A 20,200-nucleotide genomic window follows, 5' to 3' on the forward strand; every position below is an offset into this window, starting at 1 on the left:
ACATGACCGAATGAATTTGCAGATTTGTATCAGCAGATTCAGACTGGGTGTAAATATAGCCAACAGCCTTATTAATCCCTCTTGTAATGTGCCTGTATTTCAAACACCTATCATGTTAAAGTTAGCAAACAACAAATGTTCAGCCATTTACTTACATCTGGAATTTCATCTTTGCCCATTGAAACTGAAGCTGCGCACCGCCATTAACTGTCTGGATGTCTGTTATTTTTTAACGGAAATTCCCGCCTGCTTTGATTGGCCGTTTAGTACTTTTGAAATTTACAAGCTCGTTCAAATTTCTGATCAGCTGCGCACTGTTATTGGTCATTTGTAACGGCAATTCCCGCCTTCTTTGATTTGATTGGCCGTTTAGTTCTTTTGAAATGTATAAGCATCAAATATCTGATTAGCTGAACACTGCATGAGGTGCGTTCGACATGAAGCACGGCTGCAGCCGGTGATCAACAAGATTAGCCGAACGCAGGCGGGGGCGGAGTTGAAAACGGAGCAGTCAAGCCAGACAGCTGGACACTTCAGGGCTCAAAGTTGCTGCAGTCATGATGACAGATCACATGGCGTAATCATAATTATTTTTTATTTATAACAACAAAAGATTTACAAATAAAACAGAATACAGTCTCTACAAACTAGTTCATTTTTAAACAATAAGGGAATTATGAATTAGGCCAATAACAAATGCATGAGAGAAAGGGGAAACGAGAGGGTAATATAAACATAAAAGCGAACATAAAAATGATACAAAGCAATAAACGCAAATTCTAGGAGTCTAAACATCACTCGTTAGGCTAATACTACTTGTTTAAATATGCTAAAATGGGGTTTACATTTGTTTTTTTATTTATAGATATTACACTTTCCAATATATATTAGTGTAAAACCCAATACAAGGTGTTTTGATTAAATCTTAAACAATGATTAATATTATTTTGGATAATAATAGCACTTTCAAAAAAGCACTTTCATGCAAAAAGGTGGAGCAAAAGGACATTCCTTTAAATAATTGAGCTACACTTTCAGTAGAAATTTCCCAGAAAGACCAGGTATAAATGGCTAGACAGGAAATAATATATAAATATTTCATAATCCAAAAAATAATTTCATGATTATTTAATAAAATAGTTCTTTAACTTAATTAGTTAAGAAACCTTTAGGGTGTCAGGTTCAATGATGATAATTATTTCATAACAAGTTTGTAAGACTAATTTGAGCTATTATTTAGGTTATTTACAAAAATATATTATTTAAATCGTTCATGGAGCTGAATGCAGTAAATATAAAAAAAAAGTCGAAAATAAACCTGTGCAAACAGCCAGCCTTTATAACCAGATTATTTAACAAAACATGATTACTACAGTAAAATATTTGTAGTCTTTTAATAAGCATGATGTGCACAAGATAGTAAAGATAAAAAGTAAATTGTTCGTTTCGAAATCTGTGAATCGAAAGTTGTCCAATAATAAACCTGAAACACACGTGGTTGTTGTCATGCGGTGAAGTTGGCCAATCGTGTAATATTGGTGTCGTCATCGCAGCTCCAGCAGTCGCTCTTCAGAAGCTACGCCGAAGCGGCTAATTCAGTCGTCTGATCTCGGAGCGCTGTCGCAGTACTTTAATGCTACATGTGACAGTCACGTGGCGTCGGCGCAGCATCAATGCGGACAAAATTTCTAACCAGCATGCACCGCTTTAATACAAAATTCGATCGATCTGCGCAGCGATGCATGAAGTCAACCGTACCTATTTTTAATGGTCATTTGTAACCGCCTTCTTTGATTTGATTGGCTGCTTAGTACTTTTGAAATTTGAGAGCGCATTCAAAGTGGTGCTCAAGTTGTGCTCACTGCAGAGCCACTTGGGCAGAGCTGAGCTCCAGCAAGGGGGAGCTTGAGCTCCAGCTCCTCCTTCCTTGCACTTCTACAAGAGATGTGACTGGGGGTTGGGATTAGGGGTGGGGTAGGTGTACGCATTAAAACAGCTTATAGGAGGAGGAGTTGGACTTCAGGCTCCCCCTCGCTGTGGCTCAAGTGGCTCTGTCGTTTGATCTGACAAACAGTAGCATAATAATTAGTAGTTTGTTTGTTTTGTTAGATTCCAGAGTCTAAACGGTGTCTCTTGCTTTTTTCCAGTGAACACATACCATTTGCCAAGTCAGGACTTTTGTTAAACTATTTGAATTTTGGTTTGTTCTTCACAAAACCCCAGATACATTGTAATATATAACATATGCTGCATTGAATCTTTATCTGCATTTCTGTATGTTTATTTGTTTAAAGTTTACTGTCATGATGAATAGATTATTTCACACTCATTTTTAACTTAAAAAACCTTTAAACAAAACTACACAAGATTTATTTGAAATGCAATGCTTTTTATTCTGTTCGCTTAAACACTTAATTCTTATTTGAAGTAAAATCACATGATCTGCCACTGATTACAAAAGGGTTGAAGCTGTAAGATCATTCTTTAACAGAATATGAAATGATTATTTAAAAACAAACAACAATGCTGAGTATATGTTTCCTCTTTTAAAAACATTAAGCAGAAACTCATTCAGAAAGGATCAAATGAAGAAGAGTGCAAACAAAACCCAATCAAAGGTAAATCAACTGATACTCTGCTGCTGAACAATCTGATTTTACTTTACAGATCTTTTTCAACCGTGTTCACTTTAATATCAGTGTAAGTGACGCCTTTGTACTGGCCCTTGGTTTCGTACTGTAACACACTGCCATTCTTGCATGTGATCTTCACTGTGCCAGTGTACGGTAGGTCAAAACTGGCTCTGCCAATAGTAATGTGAACATCCACCTTCTTCTTTGATGGGACTACAATCGCTGTGGTCAGGGTTTCATTTCTCTCATCCGTCTCCTCCAGACCATAAGTGCTTTCAACTCCAACAGTAAAACTGAATCCTGAAGAAAATTCTGCAACTTCGGGAATCCCAGCCTTCACCTCCATACTGAATGTTGATGAGAAGCTGGAAGTCATTGACCATGAAGATTTTTTAATCACTTTCTTTGAGCTTTCGATTGTTTGGTGCTGAGTAGCTGAGGTTTTATTCTCATAGGTGATCGACTTGATCTCTTCTGTGGCCACCTTTGGGATCAGCTGGTTGATGGTGGGATAGTTGACATTGGTGAGAACTGTTGACTGAACGGCATTGAGAAACACGAACCCCATGAGGTCGATGTCTGAACCTGATCTTCCCCTAATGCCAAGACAAAATCCAGAGCCGACATCAATGGGATATTCTGTTTTTAACCCCCAACTTGTCATATAAGCAAAAAATTCTCCACCATGGTTGGTCTTGAATTTGATGGCCCCGAGACGTGTTCCTGCTCCGTTCCCCCAGAGGGACAGCGAGGTGAAACACTCTCCAGGTGAAAACACATACTCTTGATGTGATCCATATGGTATTCCGAAGGTTTCTTCTCTACCATCTGTAAGCCAGGCCCTGACAGCCTTGATCTGCCATCCTCCAACCCAAACCCAGATCCTCTGCAAACTGGCCCCATTATTTTCACCAGTAAATCTAAACGGAGAACCTCCTCCATTACCACATTGCCATACTGTTGTTGGGTAGGCCATCTCTGGGGAAATTGGATATAAAGATAAATCACAAAATTAGCATCATGATTATTTTATAGACACATTTTAATATGGTTCATTTGTATTTTGCTCTCGAAGACCCAACAAGCATCCATAAAAATTTTATTTGTTCCTTGTTTCTCATCAACTTGGTGTCACAATTAACCTCCTCGGACTTAGTAGACACATACTTGGACAGCACATTTTTAGCTCTGTTTTATAGTTTGTTGACATACAGTGTCTCCTGCAACTGTTTTGCAGCTTATGAAATGTCTCAAACACTCTTTTAACTGTCCAAAATGGGCAAAAAATGTTTTTACTGATAGTCAAAACATGTTAAAAAAATATGTGTGTTATAGTGATGCGCGGATGGCGGCTATATCCACATGCAATGGGGATAATTCGTGGATCGGGTGGGTTGGGTAATAAAAAAATACAATATGATTAATTGCGGGTGGATGTAGCGGGACATGGCAGTGGACCAGCAAAAAAGCAGAGAGTGGGCTTTGCTGAATGGGAAGATGAGACGCCCAAAATAATGGATGAAGTGCAAGAGTAGCCTACTGTTCAAATTTCAGTTAGAGGAGTCATCAGAGGAAAATCTGCTCTCGTTCCGGGGGAAACAAGATCACTTATTTACACAACTGCAGCACCTTGCGAGGAGAATCTTGTTCATTCCTACAACAAGCGGTGCGAGCGAACGCTCATTCAGTGCAGCTGGCCACATTTGGAGGCGAGGCAAAAATCACCTAAATCCTGGCGCAGTATATGCTGCTCTGTTATTGCACAGTTTGAAGCAAAGGGCCAAGTAAACACAACATAGCTGCCGTTTAGGCTGAAGTGGCACCCTTTTTCTTATCTTGTTGCTGATTCTGTAAATGCTAAAATGTCTTATTTTTTCTTTCTGTATCTATTTGAAAGTTAATAAAATGTTGTCTAAAGACAAACCTGTTTTTATAAATAAATATGCATTTAAAAATATTTAAGATTAACGTATTACTTTACTATCAGAGATGCGCAGATTAATGCTCACTGAATCTGCTGTTAAACTCCACGGTGACCTATCATCATGCCTGAAACAAAGAATTAAATTATTAAAGTGATCGGCTGCGGATACATGTATCAGTTAAAACTATGTGTGTGAGCGGGTGGATGATTAGTATGAAGCTGCGGATTCGGATGTCATTTCAGCTGATCCGCTCGCCTTATTTCTAGTGTGTATAAGGGATAATCAACGGCTTGCCATGCTTTAAGTGAAGTTCATTCATAAACTAATTTCGAGAGGATCACATGCTTATGATTTATCACGGCCGGTCTCGCATTTGCTAATCACTATCTTCCAATCATATGAGCCCTAAGCTACTATAAATAGCCACAGTTTTCAGTTCACTTGATCTTCGTTTGGAAGAAACCCCCTCCTCCCCTATTCTCCTCCTTTACCTCTGATTGGGCGGCACGGTGGCCCAGTGGTTAGCACTGTGAGCCCCACAGCAAGAACACTGCCAGCCCTGGTTCCACAGGACCGGTGGGTGTTTCTGTGAGGAGTTTGTATGTTCTCCCCGTGTCCATGTGGGTTTTCCCCGGGTTCTCCAGTTTCCTCCCACCATCCAAAGACATTCAACATACATAACAATCAAGCTTTTGTCTAACCCCTTGTGTTCCCTTAGCTACCGCAGCGGAGTTCTAAGATCCACCGAGCTCAGGCTCGCCTCTCGCTCTGCCAACGGGAGGAAGCCCCGGGCTCGAGGAGCCCTTGAGCTCGGGGCTCTCTCCCAGGACAGCATGCCAAACAAGCTTTTATAAATCATCAGCTAAGTGTGAACTCTTGAAAATATTTTAATGCACGACGTTGAGGCGAAGGACCACACGACATGCAGTGGAGTGTGGTCGCCTCCGCTAACTGCATTAAAGTTCTTTAAGGCACGGCAAGCTTTTGATGATCTAACTAATTCCATGGTCATTTGCCAAGATAGTTAAAATAATTTTGCTTTTTGCAATGACTCAGTGTGAATGGGGGAAAACGGACACATCTGAAAACGGAGGCATGACTGCTGAGATTTGCTACCTGATTGGGGCTTTTGTGTCATTGCGTATCCTTCCCTTATTCGTCAAGCCCCTATCACATAACTATAACACATGGCTTTAATGCTACCGGAAGACAGCAGACCAGCCTTCACTGTAAACAACAACATGGACACAGAAATGGGAGCGTTGTTTGCACTATTGTCTGTTTTAGGCGCCATTGTGCAGTTGTTCATTTGTTACATTTAGCAACAACTTGACCTCGTCAACTGTCCACAAAAATACCTCTCATGCTTTCTTTGCCATAGTTCATTGTTCAACCGGCGCATGTTAACTAACAATAAGAAATGCCAAGCGAGACACATGCTTCCTGTTTATACTAAAACGCGCATGCCCAGAGTGCGCAAATGGTCACGTGATATAAGGTTTCGGTGGCATAGTGTGGACGGAGATATGTTCAGAAATGCTAGGTGAAACGCTAGTGTGGACGCGGATCGTTTTTGATCTAAAACGTTGTTATAAAACTAAAACGAACTGGTTTACCCTGCTACAAAATCCAGCTTAAACCAGCCTAGGCTGGTTGGCTGGTTTTAGCTGGTTGACCAGGCTGGTTTTAGAGGGGTTTTGGCCATTTCCAGGCTGATTTCCAGCCTGGTCCTAGCTGGTTAGACTGGAAAATGACAAGCTAAAACCAGCTTGAACAGCCTGGTTTAAGCTGGACATAGCTGGTTTTGGCTGGGCTCCCAGCCTGGCTAGGCTGGTCAAGCTGGTTTTAGCTGGTCATCTCCCAGCCTAACCAGCTAAGACCAGGCTGGAAATGGCTGGAAACCAGCCTGGAAGTGGCCAAAACCCCTCTAAAACCAGCCTGGTCAACCAGCTAAAACCAGCCAACCAGCCTAGGCTGGTTTAAGCTGCTTTTTTCAGTAGGGTAAACGGGGCCTAAGATGCCATTTTATCCATCCGATCACAGGTGGACAAATAAGACATTCCCAGTCACACCTGGAGTGTGTTTCCAGTCACACACGTTTCTATTGTCTACTTCCAACCAGTTCTCTGATGAGGGAGGAGAATGGCTTTCTCTTAACATTACCTTTTAAAGCTGGGCTATATAGCAGAATTTGCGCAATTTACATTTCATAATCAACATACAAATCTAATTAAAGTACCATATCAATTAAATTCTCTTTAGAAATATGCTACACATTGGCAAATAAAATTACACATAATTTATTTCCTATCAACAGTAAGCCTTCACACTTCGCATGCTGTTTTTATAAAAATCCCTTTACCAAATATTTTTGAACATCTAAAGCAGAGGTGTCCAAAGTCGGTCCTGGAGGGCCAATGTCCTGCTGACTTTAGCTCCAACTTGTTTTAACACACCTGCCTGGAAGTTTCTAGTATTCCAGGAAAAATCTTGATTAGCTGATTCAGGCGTGTTTGATTGAAGCTAAACTCTCCAGCACACTGGCCATCCAGGACCGAGTGTGATCTAAAGTAATTAAATCGTGTTATTATGCCTTTTTCGAATCCAAGTATTAGGCTCGGCAAACTGATCTCATGAAATTGATCAAACAGAGAGACAGCGATCGCTGCTTTAAGTAGAATAACGTTACGATTATTAAAACACATTAATCTATACAAGTCTATACACATGAAATAAAACATTCACAAAGCTGTAAATTATGAAACGCCAGTTCAAGGGCACATAAGATTCATTAAAGAGAATGCAACCAAAGCCCATTTCAGAAATCTGCTGTTAATGTAGGGAAATGTAGCAAAAGAAAAAAACATATCGGGACAGATTATTTACGGTTATAAATAATTTATGAAACTAATCTCCGTGATCTGACAAAAAAATACACCTGAGACCAAATAATAGGTTTAAAAGTCCAAAGACTGACTGTTAGATACACTAAAGGTTAATTATAAATCACGTTTTAACAAGAGATGCAAGAGATTAGGTCCAGCGGCAGGTCCTGAGATAGTCCGGCCGATATAAAGTTTCGCTCGAGGGGGAGCTCTTGCAGAGCTGCCGCTGACCGACTGGAGCTTAAAACATTTCTAAACACATGCTATCCTCATACATAAACTGCCGATTTGACTTTAAAATAACTTTAATCTCGGTTGGAAAAACTCTTAAAACTTGATTTTGTGGCAAGTTAGGAGTATTTTCCTAATTTTGCAGATCCCCGTCTGCCATTAACAGTCCTCATCGGTTTCCTGTGCAGCACATGCAAGTTACTATGGTAATTATAGGCGTTTGGGAGAAGCGAATAGGCCTTTTTCACAAACGGCCGAACGCACATTCAATACATCGATAGTTGCGTATCGATACCTATGTAAAGCAATATGTAAATGGAGTCAGATACGCTAGTTTTCACTACCTCTTTATTTACTTCAGCAGATGTTTATCGTCTTGTGAACCTATATTCTACCGCTCCACACTCTAAAATAATAAAGAATATACGTTTTTCCACAGAAATTACATTTTTAATTATGAAGGTGGGTGACGATCAATACATTAGCATGGTTTAGGAAAGGCTATTTATATTTGTACAAAATGTACCTTTATCATAGCGTAGGCTCAAGAGGAGTTTTAAACTGTTAAGACATATAAAAATGATAGCATATACAATAATAAATGTTAAAATACATGTATAATATGTAAATGTATAATAAATATGTGATTGTATAAATATATGATGAGAGGGAACCTGCATCTTACTATTTCTGTACGTAACATGGACGCCAGCCACTGTAAAAATATAAGTAGTAGTTATTAAACAGAAAAGGAGTGTCTAGAGGATATATATATATATATATATATATATATATATATATATATATATATATATATATATATATATATATATATAAAATAGAATGTCAGTCCACAAGACAATAAACATCCACTGAGGTAAATCAAGAGTTAGTGAAAACAAGCGTATCTATATCTTACAGATACTCACATATTTGACTCCATTCACATATTGCTCAGACGGCCGGCCGGTAGCATCGGTACTATCGCTGTAATGGATGTGAGTTCGGCCGTTCTTGAAAAAGGCCTATTTATTTCGAACTGTGATCAAAACTGACTGGAACTACCTGTGCTTTTCAATGAAAATAATGCACACCCTCCAGCCAATCAGAATCAAGAATTTCAACAGCCCATGGAATAAGTGTTATTAATGCATTCAAAAATAGTCAGGAAAAAACATCTGTGTTCAAGGCAGAAATAAAGAGTTTTTCATTCTTTTACACAAAGATGACCTTGTGTTTTATGTAAATTTGGACCACGGGTCCACATATATGGACGTAATTTTTCTCTAAAAGTACATCATATCAAAAGATGATACTTAGGTTTTATTCTAATTAGGTTCTAATAAGCCCAAATAGCTAAGCGAAATAAAATTTGCATGCAAAAAACAGCTTACGCCTTAAGAACTTAATACAGCATTATATTATATCTTTATGCCATTTAAAGATTAAAACTGTGAGCTACATGCATTATATTAAAAGTGCCCATTACAAGTATCATATACTCACTTGAATGAATGAAGTCTGAAGAAGAGCTTCTCAATTTGCAGCTCGTTGAGTGAAAGGCAGAGAAGTGACAAGCGTATAATTGGGATGCTGCTTAAATAGAGCTGGCAGTGCACACGCAGACTCTATGAGTCAGACATTTGCATAAAAAAAAAATAGGTCATAAGCTTTCTTTAAAATATCTTCTTTTGTGTTCATCAAAACAAAAGAAACTCAGGTTTGGAACAAGTGAAGGGAAATTAAATGATATTTACAGAATGTGAACTTTTGGGTGAACTATGCCTTTTAAGTCCTGAAATGATTGCAGAAAAGAACTTAATTCTGTTTTACAAAATAAGTTAGCAAGCCAGAGACAGCTCTCACCTTTATTTCTGAGAGTGTGCTAGTGTATAGGGGAGAGTGGGGATGAAAGTAACGTAGGATGAAAGTAGCAAAGCAATTTTCTCTAAGCCCTGACAAAATCTGAGGTCATATCAGCACATTCAGCAAGCAACCCTTGATGCAGCAGCCAAATATCAGCTGATTTCGGGACAGTGTCCCGCGGTTAGGTCCGAATTTCTTTTTTTTATGTTTAGAGAGTAAATTATTGTAGTGGTTCTTTTTTTCTTCATTAAAAGTTGTTTCTCTTTTCATGCATCACATTAATGATCAATCCTCAGGTTATTTAGTGCAACAACACATCCTTAAGTCTGCAACCTCTGAGTTTTTCAGTTTAAAAGTAAATCTGGTGTAAATAGCAAGAGTTCCTGTGGGGACAGAAGTAATTTATGTCCCACTGCTAACAGCTGTAACTTATTTTTCACCTCCACATTAGAGTTTGTGTTTTGATGTGTTTTAGAAAATGAATGCATATTTCCAATAACAACAAAAGTATTGTAGAAAATCTTAACATTTTGCATTGTTGTTGCTTTTGAGACATTTGATGGAGCTGATCATGGAAATGAAAATGCTGTTTAATATTATTTGCACAAATAAAGGACACTCAACGGCCACTTTATTAGGTACACCTGTCCGACTGCTCGTTAACACAAAATTACTAATCAGCCAATTAAATGGCAGCAAATGCATTTAGGCATGTAGACATGGTTAAGACGATCTTCTGCAGTTCAAAGCGAGCATCAGAATGGGGAAGAAAGATGATTTAAGTGACTTTGAATGTGGCATGGTTGTTGGTGCCAGACGGGCTGGTCTGAGTATTTTAGAAACTGTTGATCTACTTGGATTTTCACACACAACAGTCTCTAGGGTTTACAGAGAATGGTCTGTAAAGCGGTGAGCGGCAGTTCTGAGGGTGCAAATGCCTTGTTGATGCCAGAGGTCAGAGGAGAATGGCCAGACTGGTTCCAGCTGGTAGAAAGGCAAAACTAACTCAAATAACCACTCGCTACAACCGAAGTCTGCAGAAGAGCATCTCTTAACACACAACACATCAAAACTTGAGGCAGATGGGCTACAGCAGCAGAAGGGGTGCCACTCCTGTCAGCTAAGAACAAGAAACTGAGGCTACAATTCACACAGGCTCACCAAAACTGGACAATAGACGATTGGAAAAATGTTGCCTGGTCTGATGAGTTTCCATTAGTTATTAATATCCTTGTATTAATAGTTCAGGCTGGTGGTGGTGGTGTAATGGAGTGGGGGATGTTTTCTTGGCACTCTTTGTACCCTTTAGTACCAATTGAGCATCGTGTCAACACCACAGCATACCTGAGTATTGTCACTGAACAGCCCTTAATGACCACAGCGTACCCATCTCATGAGGCTACTTCTACCAGGATAATGCACCATTAATGCAATGAGTTCACTGTACTCAAATGGCCTCCACAGTCACCAGAGCTCAATCCAATAGACCACTTTTGGGATGTGGTGGAACGGTAGATTCACATCAAAGATGTGCAGCCGACAAATCTGCAGCAACTGTGTGATACTATCATGTCAACATGGAGCAAAATCTCAGAGGAATGTTTCCAGTACATTGTTGAATCTGTGACACGAAGGATTAAGGCAGTTCTGAAGGCAAAATAAAGTACCTAATAAAGTGGCCGGTGGATGTATGTTTGCAGTTAAAATTAACAAGGTCATAGTCACATATATTTAAACTACACAAGCCAGTAAATCTAGCAAATGTTGTTACTCTTGACCGACCCATGTGTTACTTCTGTCTCTACTGACGGGGTCAAAAGTAACAATGTGCAATTTATATTTATTCATTCTTTTTTTTCCCAGCTTGGTTCCACAGCGGAATGAACAGCCAACTAGTCCAGCAAATGATTTTTTTTTTCTTTCCAGCTGCAACCCATCACTGGAATACATTCATACACACTCATTCACACACATACACTACAGACAATCTAGCCCACAGGTGTCAAACTCAGTTCCAAAAGGGCCGCAGCTTTGCACAGTTTAGTTCCAACCCTAATTAAACACACCTGATCAAACTAATTGAGTCCTTCAGGAATGTTTGAAACCTACAGGTAAGTGTGTTGGAGCAGGGTTGGAACTAAACTGTGCAGGGCTTCGGCCCTCCAGGAATTGAGTTTGACATCCCTGATCTAGCCTATTCAATTCACCTATAGCGCCTGTCTTTGGACTTGTGGGGGAAACCAGACCACCCGAAGGAAACCCCCACCAATACAGGGAGAACACGCAAACTCCACACACAAATGCCAACTGAAGCAGCCAAGGCTTGAACCAGCAACCTTCTTGCAGTGAGGTGACAGCGCTACCCACTGCGCCACCTCAACGCCCGGAGTTTATGTTTAAAGTGAAATTATTTTGAAGTTGTTCAACGATTGTTCAAAATACCACTTGATGTTAGACCACACTTGAGTTAGTCACCACAACAAAGATATATTTCCGTCTAAAACTTTCTCTTTTAATAATAGGATTTTATGAAAAATAATATCCGGCTCTCCCCTATCTGATAAGTTTTGGGTGGATACTTGAGTTCCTAATATTGTGATATATCAAATGCAGAATCTATTACCTTCATTTCTGACAGAAAATGCAGCTGGTTTAAATCAAAGGCTACGTTCACACTGCAGGCAAATGTGGCACGAATCTGATTTTTTCCCCCTCATGTGACTCAGGTGATGACAGTGTGAACAGCCCAAACCGCATGGAATCTGATCTTTTCAGGTCAGGAGTCCGTTCTTCGTACGTGGATTACTCAGTTAGCTGGATTTGGATATTGACGATTTGACACGATCCAGGATCGTTTCGTTCTTCAAAGCTGATCCGAGAGTTGTTGTCATAGCAACAGTTCTGCTAGCTCAAACCTGATCGGGAGCAGGTTCAATTCATATAAACAGGATTAGATCGGCTCAGTTCAAGCAAAGATAATACAGAGAGTATGTTCTGAATTCTGATATTTTCTTACAGTAGTAGTTATATACACTTGGGAAAATGGTACATATTTTTTAATTATATATATAAAGTTATAGTTATTAATAAAATAAATAAAGTTATACATATTAATAAAACGTATGCAATCTGCACCCTCGAAATGAAAGTACAAAGACTGCCACCTGGTGGTGCAAAGAGAAAACTTATTGATATTAACTTTTTAGATCGCTTAGTACAAATTGTGTATAATAGAAATGCACAATATGTGACTTTTTTTAAAGCAATAATACATTTATGCAGTCATAAACATGTTTTGATAGTTAATATGCCAGTGATTTGATGCTTCACAATAGTTGCAGACGCCTTTACCAATATGAAAATGCTTTTGTAAACAACCAGTTATTCTTTACACCGATTAAAAAACGGCTACTATAATAAAGAAAATATTTTCTAAATGTGGAACTAAATACATTGATTTGCATTGAAATACATGATGAATACTCTTGACACATGAAAGTGTAAAGCCTGCAGCTCACAACTGTGGAATGTTATTGCGTGTCATATTTAACAAGCCGTTTACTGCTAATTTGATGTAATTTTGCTCACATGTATAACTGAATATTAATCAGATGATGTCATTACGCTGTTGTGCCGTCAGCCAATCGTTGCACTGCTGATCATGATTTCGAGGATCGATAGATCTGTCCTTCACAACACACGCAGTGATCTCAGATCAGTTTATCCAGACATTCTAATCTGATTCACGGACTTGTTTGAAGAACCAAATTAGCGAGAGATCAGTTATCAAGATTAAAAGATCCAGGATCTGCCAAATCATCTTAGATCATTTAAGCGAGGTACGAAGAACGGACCCCAGTTCTGTGCCACTTTCAAATGTGGTCTTAAATCAGACACAGATCTGATGTTTTGCAACGCGGTCGCAGTGTGAACGGTCATGTCGGATTTCATGTGACATATACGTAATCTTTGAGTGACATGCGTCATCATTCTGTGCTGCAAACATCCCCTCAGCAGCACAGTAGAATAGCACACAGGGCGATAACAGTACCACAGAAAGTTGGTTGTTCATGTTGAAAAAGAATTTGAAGGCATAACTGGTGCTTGTTAACTAATCTGGTTAACGATTGAGGCACGGGTTGATCGCGAAGCCAAAAAGCATCGTGGGTTTTGCGAATAGGGGATTCGGGTGTAAAGGAGGAAGATAAAAAAAGGGCAGGTGCTCGAGCAGTGTGAACAGCCGTGCAAAAAAATCAGACCTGAGAAAAAAATCAGATTTGAGCACTAAGCCTTGCAGTGTGAACGTAGCCAAGGTATCTCCTTATGCCAATAGACTGCATGATTTTCAAAGTAGTCATGTCACAGATGTTTTCACACTGCTTGACTATCTGGGCTGGCGTTTCGTCAGTCGGTGCTTTGTTTGAACAGCAAGATGGATCGGCGACAGGGCCTTTCACATTGCATGACTTTACAATAGGAAGAATCGCAGACAACTTCGTCCAAACTACGTCTCACAGCCAAAAACACGTAGTATATCTTTTGTTATTAACTACATAATGAGAAAGAAAACTTTAATGGGGTAGAAAATGTACATGTTTGCTCACCTGGGTTTAAAGGCAATTAGCCATTTCTCCTCAACTTAAGTTGATACTAGATAAACTAATTTCTTTCTGTATGAAACGTCAAACAGACACGGGTGCTCCTGAGTCCTGTCAAACCTCCACTAGTTTTTCCTCCATTTCGTGGGTCCAAATAAACCGAAAAGGAGCGCTTTTAACTTCTCCCCCAACCTCTCTCTGACCTGCAGCAGGTATACACACACACACACACACACAAGTGAATGCTGCTCTCTCATTGACTGTAGGCGATCGCTGACGTTATTTTCAGTCAACTCAATTCACACAGCATGATTTGAATCGGCGACAGCTCCAGATATTCAGCCCGCCAAATATCTCACAAGCATCTGCGACTTATCGGCGATTCTCTCAGATCGCGTCTTTGATAGTTCATACTGTGTGATTGTCACTCACGTGCACGAGCAGCGATTTGCCTGTGATTTCAGGCATTTGTCGGCGATTTCTCAAAACCTGTCGGTGAGCCAAAATTGGGGCTAAAATCACGCAGTCTGAACTAGGCATTAATGTCCAAGTATTTAATGAGTCTTGTGTAATATTTGACAGTGCAGAAAAAGTGCTGACCAGTTTTTTGGTGGCATCTTGCACTTCTCTTTTCTCTTGAACCTAAATCATGCTAAAAATACTTTAGCAGCAACACTGAAACATTTCGAGGACTCAGGTTCTTTATAATATCAGTACACTGTAAGAATGACTAGCTGACTTTACTCAAAATAAGTGAGTAAACCTCTCGACTTTAAAACAATTACTGTGCATTATCATTAAAATGTAGTTAAATCAACTTAACAGATCCAAGTTTCAAAGGGTTTGCTCACTTTTTTTAAGCCAACTTGTCACTTTTAAGTCAACAGTTTGCTCACTTTAAGTAAATAATCTCTTTTTACAGTGTATGATGCAATCATTCATTCATTTTCTTTTCGGCTCAGTCCCTTTATAAATCAGGGGTCTCCACAGCAAAATGAACCGCCAACTATTCCAGCACGCTTTACGCAGCAGATGCCCTTCCAGCTGCAACCCATTACTGGGAAACACCCATACACACTCATTCACACATACACTATGGACTATTTAGCCTACCCAATTCACCCATATGTTTTTGGACTCTTGAGGACACCCACGCAAACACGAGAACATGCAAATTCCACACAGAAATGCCAACTGACCCAGCCGAGGCTTGAACTAGCGACCTTTTTGCTGTGAGGCGATTGTGCTACACATTGCACCATCGTGCTGCCTGTAGATCAGAGTTATTCTGTTTAACTCGAAACAGTGTAAGTGTAACTCTTTCACAGTGTTGTACACTCTTAAAATAGATTTAAAGATGACAGTCAAGCCTGAAGTTATTTATACCCCATGCAGGAGTATGAGTAGTTTCAGGCTTGACTGTACAATATTTAGAGACGATATTTTCAGTATTTTCAAATCTACTTTTTTGAGTTTTTAATTTACACTAATGATGTTGCAGTAATTATGAATCTAAACAAAAAGCATTTACCCTTTGCATAATTCTCTCTGAACATGCATTCAGATACAAGACTTTTGTTGAGGAGAAAGTGGAATGTAGAAATTCTTGAGTAGTTTTAGTGGAGAGCATGAACAAAGTAACATTTTTCATGAAAACCTGAATAGGTTTTCATGAAATTAAAATTAAAAATTTTTTTAAGAAAATTAAAAGAAAATGTTTTAGACAGAAATGTGTTTTGCTGTTGTAACTAACTCATAAGTGTGGTCTATCATTATCATAGATATATATATATATTAGATATCGCATAGGGACCCTGAGCATCCGTCAATAGCGCCTCCATATTTGTACAGTGCTTCCAGGACAAATGTCATTCAACCACACTAGTCAAGATTGTTACAACGTGAAGATGCAGGACTTTAGCGCTGTGAAGTAACAATCAAACAGATAAAACAAAGGCAGAACATTTCATAAGATTTAGTTTTTTACGTTTTTGTAGGTTCTGAACTTTTGTGCTAAACAGGTCACGTTACTGATGATAATACAGTCTCTTACTGCATTCACCATACGGCAAAGCAAATACTCGGCTTATGCTAGTTTTGTTGAATAAAATCAGCAAACAATGCAAAAGAAATATGACAGCGAGATGCTGCGCTGCCAGAAACTTGTATTATTGTCAGATAGTGAATAAGTCATTCATAACAGAGATTCATTCACAAACGCATCGCTCCCTCCTTCAGTATGAGAAGTGAAAGCAGGAGAGGAGCTGTGTTTCAGGACATGATTAGATCAAATTTAACAGGGAGGGTGGATAGTACATTTCCATACACACAAACACAAGCTTTTTGTCAGGAATGCCAGTGCGGTCGCTGATCCATCACTGTAGAAAAGTGATGTAAAACTATAATTTTAGTAATAAAAAAAAATAATTGCACACTGACCTGCAGGAAAACTCCCAATCATAGATATATGTGTATATGTGTATATCTCTGGCTCTGGATGGTCACAGTCCTCCACAGCACCTTGGTCCCGCATTCATTTCAAAGGAGCGCTACCCTGTACTAAAATGGCGGCTCTGTTGACGCATTCCTTCTAATAGACAACAACAGGGTAAGCGACATCTAATGTATATATCTATGCATCATGATCAGGTGGTGTTTTTAACAAATGTAGAACAACTTCAAAATAATTCCACATTAAACGTAAACTGCACAGTTTTACTTTTGACCCCGTCAGTAGAGACGGAAGTAACTCAAGAATATTTGCTATATTTGCTGGCTTAATCTTGTTTATTTTAAATATACAGTGTAAGTCAGAATTATTAGCCCCCCCTATGATTTTTTTTATATATATTTCTTAAATGATGTTTAACAGAGCAAAGAAATTTTCACAGTGTGTCTGATAATATTGTTTCTTCTGGAGAAAGTCTTATTTGTTTTATTTCGGCTAAAATAAAAGCAGTCTTCAATTTTTTAAAAATCCATTTTAAGGTCAAAATTATTAGCCCCTTCAAGCGATTTTTTTTCGATGGTCTAAAGCAGTGGTTCTCAAAGTGGGGGTCGAGACCCCCTGGGGGTCGTGGGACAATGACAAAGGGTCACTTGGTAATTTCCAAAACTCAAAGAAATTTTATTAATCTATTAGAATTACTATAATTTATTCATAACCCACAGAAGATAGTTAATAGTTATGTTAAAGAAACAACAAAAACATACAAATAAAAATCAGCCACCAGCTATTATATTTTTTTAATTAAAATTTAATTAAATTAAATTAATAAATGGCTATAAAAAACATTATACAGTTATTGGACTGCTGCATATAGTATATTTACAGTGTAATCCCCTTGAAAAATTGGGGTCACGAGTCACTCACATTAATATTTTCGGGTCGCGGGATTAAAAGTTTGGGAACCCCTGGTCTACAAAACAAATTATCGTTATACAATAACTTGCCTAATTAACATAACCTGCCTCGTTAACCTACCTAACCTAGCTAAGCCTTTAAATGTCGCTTTAAGCTGTATAGAAGTGTCTTGAAAAATATTATTTACTGTCATCATGACAAAGATAAAATAAATCAGTTACTAGAAATGAGCTATTAAAACTATTATGTTTAGAAATGTGTTGAAGAAATCTGCTCTCCGTTAAACAGAAATTAGGGAAAAAAATAACAGGGAGGCGAATAATTCAGACTGAACTGTCTCTGACTATGACCTTGTTAATGTTCACTGCAAACATATTACATCCTTTATGTTTGCAAACAATAATAATAAACTGCATTTTCACTGTAAATTTCAGCTCCATCAAATGTCTCAAACGCAATCCATCAATGCTAAATGTAAAAATTTTTCTTCAACTTTTAAATACTTTTTTTTTTATTGGCAATATTATAAAATAAACGAGTTAAAATACTGCAAACTCTAATGTGCAGGTGAAAAATAAGTTTATTAGCAGTGGGACATAAATAAGAGTGTTACGTTTGTCCACACAGGAGCTCTTTAAACCTGATTTAGGTTAAAAAAAAAAAACTTGAGACTGCAGTCTGAGAAAAAAGTCAGAGATTGCAGACTTTAGGATGTGTTATTGCACTAAATAACCTGTAGATTGATCATTAATGTGATGCATAAACAAAGAAGCACAACTTGTGATATAGAAAAAAAATCTACTAGAATAATTTACTTGTTGCACTTAGAAATATACAGTTGAAGTCAGAATTATTAGCCCCCCTTTTTGATTTTGATTTTGATTTTCTTTTTTAAATATTTCCCAAATGATGTTTAACAGAGCAAGGAAATGTTCACAGTATGTCTGATAAAAAAAAAAATTCTGAAGAAAGTCTTATTTGTTTTATTTTGGCTTGAATAAAAGCCGTTTTTAATATTTTAAAAAACATTTTAAGGTCAAAATTTTGTAGCCCCATTAAGCAATTTTTTCCCCGATAGTCTACAGAACAAACCATCGTCATACAATAACTTGCCTAATTACCCTAACCTGCCTAGTCAACCTAATTAACCTAGTGAAGCCTTTAAATGTCACTTTAAGCTGAATGCTAGTATCCTGAAAAATATCTAGTCTAATATTATTTACTGTCATCATGGCAAAGATAAAATAAATCAGTTATTAGAGACGAGTTATCAAAACTTTTGTGTTTAGAAACGTGTTCTTAACGTTTTTTACATTCAACAGAAATAGGGGGAAAATATACAGGAGGGCTAATAATTCTGACTTCAACTATATGTATGTGTGTGTGTGTCTGTGTGTGTATCTGTGTGTGTGTGTGTGTGTGCGTGTGTGTGTGCGTGTGTGTGTGTGCGTGTGTGAGATGCTGTACCCGATGACCCAGTAGGTCATGGTTGGCACTGGTTTCTTCTGATTGGTCCAGTTCTGGGGTTTGCATTGAAACAGGGCTCCGTGCTCTTTAACAAGACCCAAACCTGCAGTGCTCTGACGCTCCGGCCCTCGACGTACCTGAAACACACATTCACACACCAACAAGCCATCAGGCAATATTCAATTATTCATTCATTCATTTTTTTTTCAGCTTAGTACCTTTATTAATCCGGGGTCGCCACAGCGGAATGAACCACCAACTTATCCAGCATACTGTATGTTTTAAGCAGCAGATGCCCTTCTAGCTGCAACCTATCACTCTGAAACACCAATAAACTCTCAATCAAACACATACACTACATACAATTTAGCCTACCCAATTCACCTATAGAGCATGTCTTTGGACTTGTGGGGGAAACCGGAGCACCCGGAGGAAACCCAGACGAACACTGGGAGAACATGCAAACTCCACACAGATATATCAACTGACCCAGCGACCTTATTGCTGTGAGGCGAACGTGCTACCCACTGCGTCACCGTGCAGCCTGCATTTAAATAAAATAAATAAAATAAACATTATTTATAACTTTATGGTGAGTTTACAAATAAGTAGACTTCTTAAATAGTAAATAATTATGAAAAGAAATTAAATATAATAATAAACAATAAAATAAAATACTAATACATATTCGATAGTCTACAGAACAAAGTATCGGTATACAATAACTTGCCTAATTACCCTAACCTGCCTAGTTAAACTAATTAACCTAGTGAAGCCTTTAAATGTCACTTTAAGCTGTATAGAAGTGTCTAGAAAAACATTATTTACTGTCATCATGGCAAAGATAAAATAAATCAGTTATTAGAAATGAGTTATTAAAATTATTATGTTTAGAAATGTGTTGAAAAAATCTTCTTAATGTTAAACAGAAATTGGGGGGAAAAGGTAATAATTTTGACTTTAACTGTATGTACATGGTATCTTTAATAAAAAAAAGCTCATTGATTTCTCAATCAGATTACATCGGAACTCTGAAGAAACAAGCGTGTGATGCTGATTTAGATTTCTCTAGAATGCAGTGAACACTGAGCGGTCACTACAGCAGAATCTGAGCCTTCAACTATATTACCAAGAAAGCTGCAGGGATCAAAAGTTCCTTTGTAAAGCAAACTCGTCTATTAAGCCTATCTATTTTACTAAGAAATATAAAAATTCTGCTTACATTTACTCT

The 20,200-nt window shown here is 38.3% G+C and overlaps 1 protein-coding gene across 2 annotated transcripts; it reads right to left on the reverse strand.

Moving 5' to 3' along the window:
* Window positions 1–580: 580 nt before the first annotated feature.
* On the reverse strand, window positions 581–19,288 carry jac3 (jacalin 3). 2 transcript variants are annotated; one of them, XM_087260486.1, is made up of 3 exons: window positions 19,188–19,288; window positions 18,970–19,106; window positions 2,051–3,611 (listed from the first exon to the last, which is right to left on the reverse strand). In XM_087260486.1, the coding sequence occupies exon 3, from the start codon at window positions 3,607–3,609 to the stop codon at window positions 2,662–2,664; it is 948 nt and encodes a 315-aa protein (XP_087116612.1). In that variant the 5' UTR covers window positions 3,610–3,611; window positions 18,970–19,106; window positions 19,188–19,288; the 3' UTR covers window positions 2,051–2,661. The 2 variants fall into 2 exon arrangements, with proteins under 2 accessions (XP_087116611.1, XP_087116612.1); XM_087260485.1 differs by lacking the exons at window positions 18,970–19,106; window positions 19,188–19,288 and adding an exon at window positions 9,181–9,246 and having other exon boundaries at window positions 581–3,611.
* Between the last annotated feature and the right edge of the window lie 912 nt (window positions 19,289–20,200).

Source organism: Danio rerio, chromosome 7, assembly GCF_052040795.2.
Source record: "Danio rerio strain M-AB ecotype USA chromosome 7, GRCz13ab, whole genome shotgun sequence".
NCBI classification, from domain to species: Eukaryota; Metazoa; Chordata; class Actinopteri; order Cypriniformes; family Danionidae; genus Danio; species Danio rerio.

Bases quoted from the DNA above. Each gene is read 5' to 3' on its own strand.
- jac3 (XM_087260485.1), bottom strand. From the start codon at position 3,609: ATGGCCTACCCAACAACAGTATGGCAATGTGGTAATGGAGGAGGTTCT.